At 33.9% G+C, this 17,011-nt stretch overlaps 2 protein-coding genes across 3 annotated transcripts; one reads left to right on the top strand and one right to left on the bottom strand.

The window, feature by feature from the left end:
- The first annotated feature begins 1,972 nt into the window (after nucleotides 1-1,972).
- LOC133831707 (annexin D5-like) lies at nucleotides 1,973-5,271 on the top strand. The gene is made up of 6 exons (XM_062262102.1): nucleotides 1,973-2,143; nucleotides 2,921-3,066; nucleotides 3,273-3,491; nucleotides 3,732-3,944; nucleotides 4,204-4,293; nucleotides 4,849-5,271. The coding sequence occupies exons 1-6, from the start codon at nucleotides 2,068-2,070 to the stop codon at nucleotides 5,050-5,052; spliced, it is 948 nt and encodes a 315-aa protein (XP_062118086.1). The 5' UTR covers nucleotides 1,973-2,067; the 3' UTR covers nucleotides 5,053-5,271.
- A 3,399-nt stretch (nucleotides 5,272-8,670) lies between these two features.
- LOC133831705 (uncharacterized) lies at nucleotides 8,671-14,040 on the bottom strand. 2 transcript variants are annotated; one of them, XM_062262100.1, is made up of 3 exons: nucleotides 13,776-14,040; nucleotides 12,362-12,461; nucleotides 8,671-11,698 (listed from the first exon to the last, which is right to left on the bottom strand). In XM_062262100.1, exon 3 carries the CDS (start codon nucleotides 11,671-11,673, stop codon nucleotides 8,923-8,925), a length of 2,751 nt encoding a protein of 916 aa, XP_062118084.1. In that variant the 5' UTR covers nucleotides 11,674-11,698; nucleotides 12,362-12,461; nucleotides 13,776-14,040; the 3' UTR covers nucleotides 8,671-8,922. The 2 variants fall into 2 exon arrangements, with proteins under 2 accessions (XP_062118084.1, XP_062118085.1); XM_062262101.1 differs by having other exon boundaries at nucleotides 12,362-12,415.
- Nucleotides 14,041-17,011: the final 2,971 nt, after the last annotated feature.

The following is a 17,011-nucleotide window of genomic DNA, read 5'->3' as shown; positions in this document are numbered from 1 at the left end:
AACATACATAGAATTAGAAATATGTAAATAAATAAAAAATATTATAAACTATATAAATAATTAAATGGGGCATTGTTTGGGTAGGGAGTGTTATCTTCATTCCCCGTTTAACATTCAGGGATGAGAGATGATCCCTATCTCCTCCTCGTTCCCCAATTAGACAAAGACTCTATGCCCTCACAGGAAAAATTGCCATCCCTAGGTACAGTCTATATTATCGTACATACTGTTTGGATCGTGCCCGCCCACATTTGGGAGAGGTAAGCCCAACACGGCACATTTAGGTCGTGCTTTGGGGCGTCCCGTGCCCTATTCAAGCCCACTTCCAATACTACCAAAAAAATATGTAATCCCCATATTTTTTTTTAATAGTTTTTGTACAGTGTTACATCGGGTCGTAACTTCATGCTTGATATCTAAACCCGATACGACCCACAAAATTCCTGCCTAACGGGTCATATGGAACTCGTTTTGTGTCAAAAGCCTCACTCACCGCATTTATAGCATTGATGTAAGTGGCCCCCTTGAATGGTATAGTGGAAGATATCATGTGAAAGTGTTATAGTATACATTTTATAACATTTACTTTGAATAATAATAACATGTATCAATAAATATCGAAATGACTTACATGTCCCACACGCTAGAACTTAGAACGCTACGCGTTTCTTTAGAAAATAATGATAATTTATTTTGCAAGTTGCTATTTGATGCTCTTCAAAATTAAACAATTGCCAAGAAGAATATCATGAGTAGGTGTCGAATAACTATAGCAATTATAAAATAGAAACAAAAATAATAAGAAAAATATATATTAGAGTCAGTGAGTCAACTAAATTGAAAAAGTCAAGTAAGAAAAAACCAAGTCAAGTCAAGTAAGTAATGCAAAATAAAATAAAAAGAAATAATTATTATCTTATTATTTTAGATCTTATATTTTATTAAAGGGGTTATACTTTTTTTTTGTATTTTGTATTTTGATTCATTATTAGTTTATACCGTGTATTTTGATAAATTATTTTTTAGATTATTTATTTTGTACATGGTTCAAATGAACTCCTAAAACATCATTTTGATGAAAAAAAAATTTAAATATAATAATAAAATTGTTTGTTAGAATGGTTGTGATTTTGTTCTTAGTAGTTAATTTGGTGAAATATTTGTGATTTTAGGAGTTAATTTAAACTATTTGACTAAATATAGAGCCTACAAAAATAATTTATCAAAATACAAAATCTACAAAGATAATATGATAAAATATATTGTCCAAAAAAGTATAAATCATTTATTAAATACTCCTTTAAACTCTATATGTTATAAATTGGTTCGAATAATTTTTCGAACTCAATTTCGATAAACATATTTTAAAATATCGATGTGAGGTTTATGTGTTTTTTTTTTTGCCGAAATCGGTTTCAAGGGATTATTTTGAATCAATTTACAAAATACAGGTTCAAAATATATTTTTTAAAACTTCAAATCTAAAAAAAAATTTAGCAAAAAATAAATGGTAAAAAAGTAGTATTATTATTTTTAAAAAGAAAAGAAAAGAAAAATCGTGTTTTTTCCGTTTAAAATACTTTGATCAAAATCAAGTTTATGAGTCTATTTAAACTATTTTACAAAAATTAATTTGTCAAAATATAAGATCTACAAAGATAATAGGATAAAACACAATGTCCAAAATAATATAAATCTTTTACTAAATACTCCTTTAAACTCTATATGTTATAGATTAGTTTGAATAATTTTTCGAACTCGATTTTGGTAAATATATTTTTAAATATCGATGTGAGGTCTATGTGTTTCCTTTTTGGCCGAAATCGGTTTCAAGGGATTATTTTGAATCAACTTACAAAATACAGGTTCAAAATGTATTTTTCAAAACTACAAATCTAAAAAAAATATTTAGCAAAAAATAGTATATTATTATTTAGAAAAGAAAAAAACAGTGCTCTCTCAGTTTAAAATGGAGAGTTTGCTCTGCTTTTTCTGCAATTCAAGATAAGAAGAAGAGAGTGTCTTTATTCTCAAACACAAAGAAGAAAACAGTAACCAGCAACAACGATGTCCACGCTTACCATTCCTCCAGTTCTCTCCTCACCTCGTGACGATGCTGTTCAGCTCTACCGTGCTTTTAAGGGTATTTTCTCTTTCTTTTTTTTTTTTTTTGGTTTTGGAAAATATTGAGCAAATTTTAAGTTTTTTGGTAGATCTTTCTCATGGGTTTTCTTGCAATAAAGAGTAGTTTGGATCGAACAAAAAAAAGGGTACCACTTTATGATGTAATGCAACAACTTTGTTCATATTTTCTGGTGATATATTATGTAGTTTAGAAGGGATTAGGTTGTGAATTTGGAAGTATAATATGAATAGAAGAAAGTTTGTTGTCTTTCTTTCATATTTTCTACTTAGCAAAGACACGTTTAATTGAAAACTTCACAAAGTCTCTAGCAATTCCCTTTATCAAACACTTTCTTCAAGAAGATATTTTTGGATTGAATTTGTGTTTATTGAAAAAACTGGTTGGTTTCATCAAAGTGCTATTACCACAATGAAATGCATTTTTAGTAATTCTGTGTTTTATTGGAGGCAACTTTGAATGATTAAAGCTAAGTATTATGGCTTGTGTTCATGGAGAAAATGCATAATATCTTAGTCAGTCAGTCAGTCAGTCAACCATTTGGACTAAGTACTGGCTAAAGAACATCTAATCATTGGTATTAGGAAAACCCATGTGCTTTGATGTTCTTCTCACCCGGAATAAGAGTTCTTGGTTGGTGAACTTTTAGTTCTGGCATACAATTTTAGGAGTTTACTCAAGAAAGAATATACTTCAACATGATTCCTTGAAATTGTTCATTAATTCTTTTTTTTTTTACTGTTCTTTCTTTTAACTTTTTGGCCTCTCTTTTTCTAGGTTTTGGTTGTGATTCAGCAGCAGTAATTAATGTTCTTGCTCATAGAGATCAAACACAGCGTGCTCTTATCCAACAAGAGTACAAAGCAATGTATTCTGAGGAACTTTCAAAACGCTTAACATCAGAACTTAGTGGCAAATTGGAGGTACCAATATGAAGTTTCTTCAAGATTGTGTGATTTTTAGAGATATATATATATATATATATATCTATTTCACCACTTTTAAACTAATAAACGAAAAAGAGGGTTATGTAAATCTTGTGTGTTTGAACATAATGAAATAGTCTGCAATTCATTTAGCTTTAGATTTGAGTTGACTTACAGTATTGACTTGATTCGTCACTGTTCAGACTGCAGTTCTTCTCTGGATGCATGATCCGGCTGGACGTGATGCGCTGATCGTCAAGCAGGCACTGAATCCAGACATACCTGATCTGACAGCTGCTACTGAAGTTATATGTTCACGCACCCCATCTCAGATACAGCATTTTAAACATATATACTATTCAAGATTTGGAGTGTACCTTGAAAATGATATTGAAATTTACACTTCTGGGGATCATCAAAAAGTAAGTTCTTTGCCATATGGTCCATTCCTCTTGACTTTGTGAAGTTCAGTAATCAGTAATTACATGATATCTGTTATAGATAATTGTGAACTAACTTTTCTCTTTTTGTTTCCCTTGTGTAATTTTTGCTTAACTAACTAGTATTATCTATATACATATATCTATACATATAGATATCTTGTTTCATGGTCATAGTCAGAAAAGAAAAAGGCTCAAATGTCTTTCCTAAAATGGTTGCAGCTCTTACTAGCATATGTGAGCACACAGCGATACGAAGGACTGGAAGTTGATAGAGAAATGGCAATGAAGGATGCAAAGCATTTGTACAAAGCAGGGGAGAAGAAATTAGGAACTGATGAGAAGACTTTCATCCACATATTCAGTGAACGAAGCAGATCGAATTTGCATGCTGTTGCTTCGGCTTATCGTGACATGTATGGCTCACTTAAAAAGGTACGGTTTCTGTTAGAATCGATTGTGGAATGGAAGTTTAGATAGTAAGATGAAGGTTTAGACAGTAGGAAAATAGATAGTATACATAGTATAGTGGAAAGAATGGTATGGTTTGATAAAAGGGGTTCGGTGGAATAACCCATGCTCTTATAAATAGTATAATGTTCGCACACACATTTTCCATGTGGGATACTCTAACCAGTTCTATTTTTGTTTTTTCTTCTTCTAATGTGTAACTACTGGTATTAAATAATTTCAGGCAATAAAGAGTGAAACATCTGGACATTTTGAGCAAGGTCTTTTGACAATACTCCGTTGCTCTGAGAATCCTGCAAAGTATTTTGCAAAGGTAAACTGCTACAAGCTGTAATTTAGGTGTTCAATGAAATTAAGACAGAACTTTTGTTTCTGTCAAATCTTCTTCTTCTTTTTTTTTTTTGTTTAGTTTATTTAAGTAGCAACATTTCATGGGAAAATATAGATGAGGAAAATTGTAGCAGTGTAACATGTCTCAAGAAATGTAAACATGAGTGAGCTATTCTATCAAAAGGGAAAACAGGAAAAAAAAAACATGAACTAGTCTAACAAATATGCTCGATTTCAAATATTTGGCAGATTCGATTTCATCATCTCACGACAAAGTTTTTCATCATAGTTAACATATTTGGCTTGATTAATGAATGATTATCATCTTTGTCTTCATGAAGGGTGGAACTTAATTTACATCTTTACATGTGTTTGAAAGAAAATATGCTCGATTTCAAATATTTGGCGGATTCCATTTCATCATCTCATGACAAGGTTTTTCATCATAGTTAACATAATTGGCTTGATTAATGAATGATTATCATCTTTGTCTTCATGAAAGATGGAACTTGATTTACATTTCTTTGCTACATTACAGGTTTTGTACAAGGCAATGAAAGGTCTGGGAACCAATGACTCCACACTGATTAGGGTAATTGTGACTAGGACTGAAATAGATATGCAGTACATCAAGGCTGAATATCTCAAGAAGTACAGGAAGACATTGAACGATGCTGTTCATTCTGAAACATCAAGTCATTACAGGACCTTTCTGCTCTCCCTTTTGGGTCCCAACCATTAGCCAAACTATAGGCTGGTTAGTTTGTGTGCATGGGTGAAGATCACTAAACTCTTTCAAGTTGTAGCTAAAAATAGCACAGCTTTGATTTACTATTATGTAATGTTGTATTAGCTTACAAAGCTTTGTGTTTGTTTGTTTAAGAACTTGTTAACCTGGTAGAATGGACCAATTCGCTCACTAGAACTGAAGTTTTGAAATCTAAATTTGATTGGAATCCAATACTGCTGAACAATCAAATTATATCTCTTCTATATAATAAGTGTGTAGATAACAAAATTTTTTGGTTTTTTATTTTTTTAATATTAACTTTAACGAAATATTCTTATAATTAACGTTAGTTTGTAAATACTTAAATAAAATAAATAAAAAAAAGAGATTTTTAAGATATTTTTACAATAATAATTATTTAAAAATAATAAATAATTAAATAAATTAAAATATGATATTTTTGAGATATTTTACAATGATAACTATTTAAAAATAATAAAATCATATTTTTATAATTTAAATAAAATTTAATTAAACTTAAACTCACTTATTAGAATAATATCATATTAAACATATAATATAATCTATTGTGAATTAGCAACAAATTATTTAAAAAAAAAAAATTAGAAAGAAACTTAAATTTAAAATAACGTATAATATTTAATATTACATTAAACATATAATATATAATCTATTTTTGTCACTCCCAAATTAAAAAACTAGAACAAACATAAATTTAAACAAAAATAAATAAATTATTTAATTAAAATTTATATGATATTAATATAAATTTAATAAAAATAATTAATAAATTCTATAAATAAAACTAAACAAACATGTATATTGCACGTTACTTGTATCTAGTATATATATATATAATATAAATATTTAAAAAAAATTATTAGTCATTATTGTAATATTATCAGAAAAAATATTCTAATATAATAGATTAATTGGGTTAGTTATGGGGTTTTATTGTAATTTAAAATGTATTATGATTAATGATTATGATGGAATTGTATGATTTTGAACTAATTAGGATTTTTGTTTATGTTGTTTCTAGTGTGAATTATTAATTGTTTATATAAAAATTGGGTAAAAAAATTCTTAATGATTACTAAAATGATAATAATTAACTATAATTTGATAAAATATTGATAAAATATTGATTGTCAAAACTAGAGAAAGGGAGCTAGAAAAAGCAAATTGAGCTTAAAGTTCACATCACATGCTTAAACTCAATTAAGTCCACCTAGAAAAGCTGAGGCTCTTGCTTGAAAATTGATAGGTTATTTGAAAACAACAAATTTACGAGTTACATAATGCAAAAAAAAAAAAAAAAAAAGCAAATATAAATATTTTAAGGTGTGGGCATCTCAACCTTTGGTAAGTTTATAACTAATGCTACTTAAAATAAAATTATTAGAGGTACAAATGAGATAATTAATACTAAACATGTTAATACTAATAATGGAAACCACATGGCTTATATACTCCTTAATCAACGCACAATTTTGTATAAATTTCAAATGACGCGATGCTAAACGTGATTAGGGAGAAAAAGTTGAGCTTTGATATAAAAATCATTGACTCATTTGTGTAGATTTTGAATATAATTATTTTTTTATATTAGAAATAATCAACATGTGTGTATAGATTACTCGATATCTTTATAGTGTGAAGATTAATCAAGGGATGCTAAGCTCAATGTAATTTTTTTAAAAATGAGTTAATACTATTAAGACTTACATATCTCTAATTTTTAATTAAGATCATAGTTAATATTGAACCCCATACATGACACTTAGCAATTAATAAGGACCTAAAGTAGCATTATTCCCATAAACTTACTGTAGATTATGATGATATATGAATATATTCAATGGAATAAGGGGAATTCCAACTTCTTGTACTACTGAAATTTCTTCTATTATTTTAAGAAATGTAATACTTAAAATCACCAAGATTCATTGTACTAATTTATATATCACCATGTTTGGGAGGAAATTAAACACAATTAGATCCTTCAAAAAAACCTAAAATAACATAACGAGTTGAAGCCATGTTATGGCACAAAATACAAAACATAATAAGACCAGCTCCACCTCTGACACATGAACATGTGATCTTCATCTCTTCTCGTTAGGGCTGAGAATAAAATCCGAAAAATCAAAAAAACCGTATACACCGACCTTTCGAACACTGAAAAAACCGAAACCGATTAAACCGAACACCGAAAAAACCGCCAACGGCGCAAACCGCCACTGTTCGGTCGGTTTGAAAAATTTTTCCGGACCGACCGGCGGAACCGAAACCGACCGAACAATATAATATTATATAATATAATATTATATAATTCTTAATTATTAAAATTATTAAGTAAAAATAAAAAAATATAAAATTATGTTCTATATATTTATGTTTTAAAAATGCACTAAAATGGATTCCAACAATCCAAAATTTTTAGTTTTTTAACTAAAACATTCAAAAAAAAAAAAAAAAATCGGTTTGGTCGGTTAAACCGACCAAACCGCGGTCCAAAACGGTCGGTTTTTTCTTTTAACTGGTTTGATCGGTCGGTTTTTGGATTGCACCAATCCGGACCAAAAACCGAATTCTGGATTTTATGTTATAAAAAAACCGCCCAAACCGACCGATGCTCACCCCTACTTCTCGTGTTAAATAATAATAATTAAAAAAAAAAACTCCATCCCTCGTACAAAACACATATAACATAACAAAACCAACCTCATATTTGGCACATGATATAACATAATATGACAGCCTTGGTCAGAGACTGACCCCTCTCAATAAAATTGAGAGCAGAGTAATACCGTGGTTACAAAACAAAAACAAAAAAAAAAACCACCAAAACCCCACAACAGGCACCCACCCCCAAAAATTAAAGCCAAAAATTGCCCCAATCTCTAATAAGATCGAAAAAGGAAACCCCCGCAGAACACTTGGTTCTATACACCCAAGTGGCAACCAAATAATTGTAGAAGTTTGGTTTCTATTCAACCTTGATTAGGACTACAAACTTATTCCTAAACATCTCAAAAGATCTTCAATAGGTAGAGACATAAAGTAAAAACAGACTATTTAAGTTTTGAAGAAATGCAAGAGAATATCATAATTTCTTTGTGAGAGAAGGGAAAGTACAAAATCCAATTTTCCTTTTCCTTTTTATAATATATCTGTAAATACTAGTTAAATAAAAATTGTGTAGACTTCAAATAAACAAATTGAAAACAGAACTATAGGAAAACATAGCTAAAGGATCAAACAAACTATAATGAATAGTCATACAAAAATTAGTGACTGATTAAGAGAAAAAAAAGAGGAGTTAATTAGATATGAACCTGGAATTCTCAAGCAACAGGATTGGCTGCTGTTTAGGTTGGTCAATACCCTTCTTTGTCTGATCGAATTAGTGAGCTTGGGAGGTCTGAACTTTGCAACTTTTTTCTTTTTTTCATTCATACAAACATGTAAAAATGAATTGACTAAGTTGTCACAGCTGTTCAACTTACCTGAGTGACCAAATCTCAGCCAAATTTTAAAAGGGTTTTCACAAAGTGAAAGTCCCTTTAGTTCGGCAAAACTAATAATATTTCACAAATTTTGAAATAAGATCAACAAGCATATTGAATATTAATAACGTACCTGAAGCTGAGAAAGAATCACCATCACCAGCATCACCATTTTATCCAATGGAGGAACACAATACTAATATTCAGTTGGGGAACATTGTTATACAGAATGTCAAATAATTATCTAACTCTAACAAAATATACAAGGAAAGCAAACAACCAACAAGGTCAAATATATTGCTAAGTTTTCTAGTTCAGGAAAAAGGTTCTGAAGACTCGTAGTCGTACACTAATTTTGATGTTTAGTCATGGACACAAATTGGGTGTATAGATCAAAGTCACCTTGCCATTTTGAGAATTGTTTCTTCAGTAATTTGTATGCCTTCAACTCCTTCGACTCGAACTTCATTGCAGAAGCATCATCAAACCTCAGCTTAATAGGGCAAACACTATCGAACAGTTCTAACCCAACGGTTTCCATAGTCTCAACAGAAGCATGCTCCTCACTTACTTTGGAAATCAAGGTACCATATACCTCATCCTTGTAAGCAGATTGCTCCTCTGTATGGTTGATGGCTCCGGTGTTAAATGCGCTTGGGTGGTGTAAAAAGAACGGTTTCGCTGTTTCAGAGACAAGCTCTTCCCTGTCATCAGCAAGGGATACGACGTGATCTTTGTGAAGCTCAGAAGCAAAATCTGAATTAGCCACTTCGCGTGCTACCTGCATGACCTCATCACAACAATGTCTGAGTTCTGCTTCTGCTGCAAAACTACTGGATTGCTCTTCCGAACTTCGACAACCATTATGAAACTCGTGAAGGGCAAGTAAAATAGGAAGAGGCAGCAGTGGACCCACAAGGACATCAGGAGGTTGAACTTTCTGTGACCACTTATTGCTGCGCAATGAAGGGTTCCTCAAAATGAAAGGAGGCAATTGAGGTTGGTCTGGTACAGCCAAAAATTCCAAACACATCCGGTGACGACCCACGAGCACTTCAAGGAATTCAGAATAGTTTGAAAATGCCATCTGTAAAAAATCCACAGGCAAGTCTGCCCACAATCTCCTCAAAGCAACCTCATGAATGCTTGATGGCAAGCTGATATCATTGAAAACAACAGTAACTGCAGGAGACGATCGCGATCGACTAAGCCCACACGCATTCAACTTTTCACACAATATTTCATGAAACTCTAGAGTAAAAGATTCTTTTACCTGAGAGCCTGTGTATGGAAGTTTCATTTTCGAAACTATGATTTCATCAAGATTATCATTCAAATAGCTATTAAGGTAGCCAAGATCAAGGTAATTATAAATTTTTGGAAATTTGTATTCCTCATCGAATGGTGGGAACATTAAATAATCTTTAAACTGTGACAACTTTTTGTGGGGTTCTTCTACAAGTTCTATGGATTCCCATGAGGCAGAGTATCTTTGTAATTCAAGCTTTCCAGAAGACAAAAGCCTTACCAGCATAAAACCACCAAATTCATCTGGTTTGGAAACCAAGGAAAATAAATCTTTGTTTATGATCCCAAATCCCAAAATTACTTCTTTCTTCCGTTGCCAGTCAATCCATGCAGGAAGGTCATCCTTTAAGAACTCTTCTTTCACAAGACAACTTCCACAGGGACACTCGTGACCTGACAACAAGAGATTTGACGGGTATCCCCATGCATAATAAGATTTGTCAAATTTAGCTGTTGTAGCGACTCTTGATCCATTTAGAGCTTGAGAAGGAGGTCCATAACAAAAGAGATTAAATTCACAATTCCAAAATGATCCCACTATAATACAAAACCCAGAGTCTGAAGCCCACCTATACATGTCATCCTGTAAGTTGGATCTCAAATCAGACAATCTAAATACATCAATGTAGCATGGTTTAGAAACACGATGAGCCCATTGCAAAACGGGCGTTAATGGCTTGCGCACATCACAAAGAAGTAACAAACTATTAGATGCTAGAGCAAAATGGAAACCGTCAGGCCCTGCCTTTTTCACAGCTAGAAATCGTTCATTTCCAATTGATGAATACGTACGCAACATCTCAATCTTTGCCAAGCAATTCACACTGCATTGATCAAGTCTAAAATCAACTATGTAGACCGCATCAGAACGTGCAACAATAAAAATTCTAGGATGCCAACTAAATTCACAACTCAACCACTTGTGATCTCCAAAATGACTTGAATCATCCCAGGATACTTTCAATCTAGTTCCTTTGCAATTAGCATTCATGCCATCGGTTTTCAAGGAACATTCCATATCAAACAAGAATAATGCACCATTCTCTAACAGTATTATGCTTTCTTCTGGTAAATGTGGACTCCAACATGCATGAACAATGCAACAAGTTTTAAAGACCTTAGAACCCAGATGAGTTAAAGTTGGAACCTCTGTATTTGAACCAATTTCTTTGACTTTTATAACATACCAATGAATAGAGTACAATGTACAAGCCAACAAATATCCAATAGTGCAAAATGAATTTTCCCTCAAAGTTGAAAACTCAGAACTAGAATCCAGGACAGGGTTCACTGAGATCCTCAAAATCTGATGCTTTAAGTTTAAACTGGCCACAAAAACATCACCATTGTCACAAACTTTAAAGCATGAATTTTTCACTTGCAAAAGAAGAAATCCAATTTGGTCTGAGTTTTCACCAGTAGGAAAAAAGATAATGAGGTTGTTTGTACCTGGGCAACGAAGTAACTCAAGGCGATTGTTTAAGAAATTAGAAGCAACATTAGTTTGGTGATGGTTAGGGCCAAAGACTGAAATAATGGAGGAAGAAGTGGAGGGTGGTAGAGAGGAGTCAAAAGAAGATGTGAGAAGGAATTGAGGGAAAGAGAGTTGGGGAAAAGGATGGCAAGGAGGCAAAAGAGAAGAAGAGAAGAAAAGGCAGGATATAGTATTGGGTATGGGGTTAAAGACGAGAGGACCCAAAATGGGTTTAGTGGAAGGGCTTGAGAGAAGGAGTGGAGACCTAAAGACTGCTGAGATTGGAAACAAGGACTTCCACTCCTCCGACAAGTCCATTGTTGGCAGTCAAGCAATCTAAAGCCTGTGAAATCCAAAGCAAAGTTATGAATGTAAGATTTAGGAAGAAAAGATTTGCATCACATTCAATAACAGCCGTAAAAAACATGCAGAGTAAACAGCTGCTCTACATATTATTAGCTAACCCTATCTGACTCCTACAAACTAGGAACATTCAAATTCAAAAATAAATCACAAAATCTTCTATAACCAAATCAAAGCTGCAGTAATACAGCATAAACACCCTATCCTGGATTTTCTACAATGAATCCAATAATCATACATATTTAAAGTATTCTGGGAAGGTAAGCCCAGAAGTAATAGCAATGGGCTGGTTATAATTTGAGCCAATTTCATGTATCCTATAAATGTTCTAGTTGTACATTGCACCTGACTGGATTAGATCAGTCATTTTCTTTCCAAATTTTTGGAGCAGTCAAATCTTGTAGAACTTGTTCATGAAATTAAAACAATGAAATTGCGAGTTCTTTTTAATATAATAAAATATAATAAAAGTGCCAATTAAAATTACACAAACCCATGAAAAAGTTTGAATAACAAAAAGGCAATATGAAAAGAAAACCATTAGTTTCTAATGTAACAATGTCCAAAATGACACAAATTTTAATTGACATAGTTACAAACACAGAATGATTTATAAGAACGAAATAAAAGAAATTTAAGTCACCTAAAAGTTGCAAGAGCAGAAGCTTGCTAGCGACCTCCTGCAGCTAACCATTCTCTGTCAAAGAATAAATTATAAAATCAAGCCAGCAACAATACTTCAGCTGAAAAACAAAAAACAACAAAATTAACGAAAGAGAAAGATAGAGAAAAGAGCAAAAAAGGGAATCAACGAAAGCAAAACAAAGGAAATGATCAGTTTGTAACCAAGTGACAAAAAACCAAGAAATTTATTAGAAGTGATAATTCTCAAGTTATAACCACTGCAATTGGTAGCGGAAGAGAGCTCTAGGTAATTAAGTTTTCACACCACCTTTCTTGCCATAAAATCAAAATATTAAATGGAGCAAGGAAAAGGATCTCATTTTCCTCTAGTCTATAAAGTAAATACAGCAATACAAGAATAAGAAAGAGGAGCAACAATATCCGTTTTTGATGAATTTAATTTGAAAAGCTGGCAAGGAAAGAGTATGGTATACCAAATCTACAAAATTAAGCAAAAACAACTTTAGAATCTGTCCTTAATAAATTGACAAAATTCAAATCATCTCATCGTTTACTTTACATACTCTTTTACTTGTTAAAATATCACAACATTCAAAAATAGAAAAAGAAAAAAAGTGTAGGGATGGGCCTTTACATTATATATACATGAAAAACAAACTAATGCATAATCTTGGAAGTAAACGTATAATTTTCAGCAGCAAAGGATCTGTCATATAAAAAAAGAGACCAAACGAATAATCTTATCATTCATAATGAAAGAAATCTTTGGGAAACCAATTCTACAAAAAAAATTGATTTCATTTTTCCAACCAAATATAATTTTCACTTACAAGATAAGTTAGTGTTGTGATTAAAAGGAGTTAGATCTACTGCAGAAACAACAACTGAGATTCTAATTGCAAGCAATGAAAACTGTGATTGGTGGAAATAGTAATGGCAAATTTAAAAAGATTTCCAGCCCAATCTCATGCTAAGTAACTAAATGAGATTGGTATATTTCCTGAAACAGAAATAGTTGTCTCAAAAGGTGAAAAATATAAAAGACAAAGATGAAAGTTATTCAATCTATCGACTATTGATAGGTGTTGATACATAACCTATACACTATGGTTTATTTAGAACAAAAAACCCCTGCTTATCCTACTAATGAGTCCATAGCCACTAAATTCAATCCTCTGTTTCTAATAACATTGAACAATAAACACGAAGAGCTATAACTTTCATAAAAGTAAAGAAAATTAGCTTGATCACTAGCCCTTACAATAACCAATTCTTCACACAGACATTTTATCAAACACTACACATACAACTGCGACACTATCACACAATATCAAAATTCAGAGAGCTATAAAATGGAACGAAATTCAGAACCCACGAAAAAGAAAACAGAAAGAGAAAGAAGAGATATTTACCGTGATAGCTGAGTGGAGGAGCAGAAATTGGAGGAACGATGAGTTGGTGACTGAGGCGAAGTGTTGCCGACAATCCGTTTAGGTGTAGCAGCTGCTTGGGGTGCGATGATGAACAACAATGGAGGAGTAGCGAGCTTGAGGTGTTCTCAGAGGTAAGGTCGAGTTGTTCTCAGAGGTAAGGTTGAGGTGTTCTCAGAAGAAGAAGGAGGCAACGTTGGGCGAGGTAACGGGAAGAGAATGGCCGTTTTTTTTGGGTTTATATCTTTTTCACACTATGTTTTGTCCAAACTATGTGTTTGAAAAATGTGATTTGATAAATGTATTTTTTCTGCGCTTTGTTTTAAAAAAAAAAAAAAATTAAAATAGAATCCTAATAGATTTTGTTTAAAGATTTTTGATCTAAAATTATAAATAATTCATTAAATTAATAATTTAAAATAAAAACAAAATTATTTTGTTTAACAACTGTGTAATTATATTTAATTCAATAAAAGAACAATATTTATGAATTATGATTCAACGCTGTGTTCTCGGTAATCTATGAGAAATTAGAGCGTTACACTACCCTTTGGGCTGGGGAGGAATCTATTACAATCAGCTCGGGTGTATGAACTGGGTTAAGCACGACCTCCAACTCTTGGATTAATGGAGGGGAGGGGGAATCTAAGGCTACAATCTCTGGGATCCTAGGGGGTTCAGGTCCCTCCTCGGGGCCGGATTCATTTACATATTGCCTGAACTCAGGAGCAAATGCACCCTAGAGCAGAGAGGGCCAAGTCCTACGGTTAGTCCCATATTCTTCGAAAATAGAGGATCTAAAGTTTAGCGTGTTGTCGACTACAACAGTGTTTCTAGGTAACTATGATTGTAGCGCATCACCAAATGATCCACGCACTGGAAAAGGGTTACATTTAGATCCGGATCAGTCGGATGGCGACTAACGAGCTGGTTGGTATTAAAACGTACTAACCTAAAACTAGCAGCAGCCCGATCTAACTCTCTAAATAGGTATGGGTTACCTTGGCCGGAGGGGCCGGCTGCTGCCCCTGACGCAGCTTGGACAAGGTCGGGCCCCCGATCAGCTTCGGGAGCCTGCCTTTTTCGGACAAGAGGCACCTCGGTCTCTTCCTCGTCGGTGTTCTCAGTGGCTGGCAAGGCCTTTTGAGAAGAGGGAAGCTCGAGGATAACCGGAAGCGGAGATCGGGTCCTCAGAGATAGTGTTTGACCCTCACTGATCAATTTACAGGCCAACATCGTGGCATCATTCATGAGTTGGAGATAATATTTCTCCCCGGGGGGAAGACTGGACAATGTCTCGTGCTGACCCCCGAGGGTCATAGATTTTCCTGTCCTTGCGAATATAGTTGCACGAGGAACAAACTTAGTTCGAACATATGTGAAAAAAAAATTATTTACAATGAAAGGGACAAAATTCATATGATAAGATTACAAAGAACGAGGACGGTTGAAGTACCGATATTCGCAGTTCTTGAACCCATTTGACATAAAGAATAAATCTTTATAGTCGTTCAGGTGGTTGGGCTTGCTTTAAGGCAGAAGAAGTATAAAATATTTGCTGGAGTGGGGACCTCCCACTCATGCCTCAGAAACAGATACTTTAGTCCCGCTAGAAGTCTATAGGAATTTGGGGTGAGCTGGAAGGGGGCCAATTTCACGTAGTTTAAAAAATCTACGAAATATTGGTCTAGAGGGAGGAAATAACCAGCCTCCAGGTGCTCATCACTCCAGGCCCCAATGTCATCTTAGAAGAGGGCAAAACTCTTTTCCCCTTTGAACGTAGGTCGGGCGAGCAGACTGTCGGCTCCTATCTCGATGTTGTGACTCAGCATGATTTTGTTCACCTTTCCTTGAGTCGTTATTGTTATCCAAAGAGCAGACGTGGATGACGTGACAAGCATTTTTAACACGTGGCTAACACCTGGCAGATGTTCTGTTCGATCATCGACCAGGGAGATTCCCCTGACACAGCATTTGGATTTTATATACGACCAGCTTGGTCGTGTACTCCATATATTATGAGATAATCATGTACAGTTGTAATCATATCCAAGATTATCTCCCATGATACCTGATGATCCAATTATTTAAGAAAGAATATCTGTAACTAATTCATGTAATCCTCCTTGAGCCTATAAATAAAGAAGAAATAGCTCAGGGGAGGGACTTTTGACTGATTTTTTACTTTATGCTTTAGAAGAGAATTTCAGCAATTAGCTTTCAGTTGTATTATTCATCCCTCTAAGGCTTGTGAAACTTGAAGAACCCTAGTTCTTTGATCACTCCTTTGAGAATCAAGATCAATAATAGCTTAAGTGGACGTAGGTCATTACCAATTCGTGGGGCCGAACCACTATAATTTGTTGTGTCATTTACTTTTCTTTCCATTAGATCTATTTCAATACTTTCTGTCACATCAAGCATTTGACTCCGTGTCAGTTGACCAAAACGAGGTTCAACATCCTGGTGCTTTCATTGAGAGCTTGAGACGAGGTTGTTGAAGAACTAATGGCAAAGACAACAAGGAAGACTGGGCAGGCTGCTGACGCTGCACCATCTCAACCTCCTCCTCCGAACATGGCTGAGAATGAGCCACACTTGGAGTTTGATGAGGAGGTATTGGACTCCAAAACACTAAGAACTACTCTGGGAGTAATACAAGATGAATTAGCCAATCTGAGGGCCAGTCAAGAAAGTGCTGCGGAGACCATGGCGCGGCAACAACAAGAAATAGAGCGCCAGTGCCAAGAGCTGAGTGAAAGACAGGCGGAGATGGACCTTCGTCAGAGGGATGCCATGGCAGCCCTCGAAGTAACCCTCCGATTGGCTAGGAATCAGGTTGCGCCTACCTCGCAGCCTGACCAACCCCCAAATGGGCCACCTCAAAGAGGTCCCAATCCTAGCTCTTCGCTTCAGCCAACAAGCCCTCAAAGGCCGGAGCAGCCACCAATACCTCAGGATGATGTCCCACCTAGGGACCCTGAGACGCAGTGTAATATCCAACATTTTTCATTATACATTTTTATTATAAATCAGAGTTTTAATACATAAAATGTACAAGTTTACAAATTTAAGAAATAGTAATGGAAAAATAGTGTTTAAAATATCATTTTATGTTTTTAATGAGATTAAAGAGAGAGAAACTTGAGTAGTCAAGTATTGGACCCAAATGTCATATAATTTTAATTGGGGATTTTTATAAAATTAAGAAAGTTTTG

Source organism: Humulus lupulus, chromosome 4, assembly GCF_963169125.1.
Source record: "Humulus lupulus chromosome 4, drHumLupu1.1, whole genome shotgun sequence".
In the NCBI taxonomy this organism is placed as follows: Eukaryota; Viridiplantae; Streptophyta; class Magnoliopsida; order Rosales; family Cannabaceae; genus Humulus; species Humulus lupulus.
The sequence above is the reverse complement of the archived record's forward strand: the minus strand, read 5'-3'. Positions and strand labels throughout refer to the sequence as shown.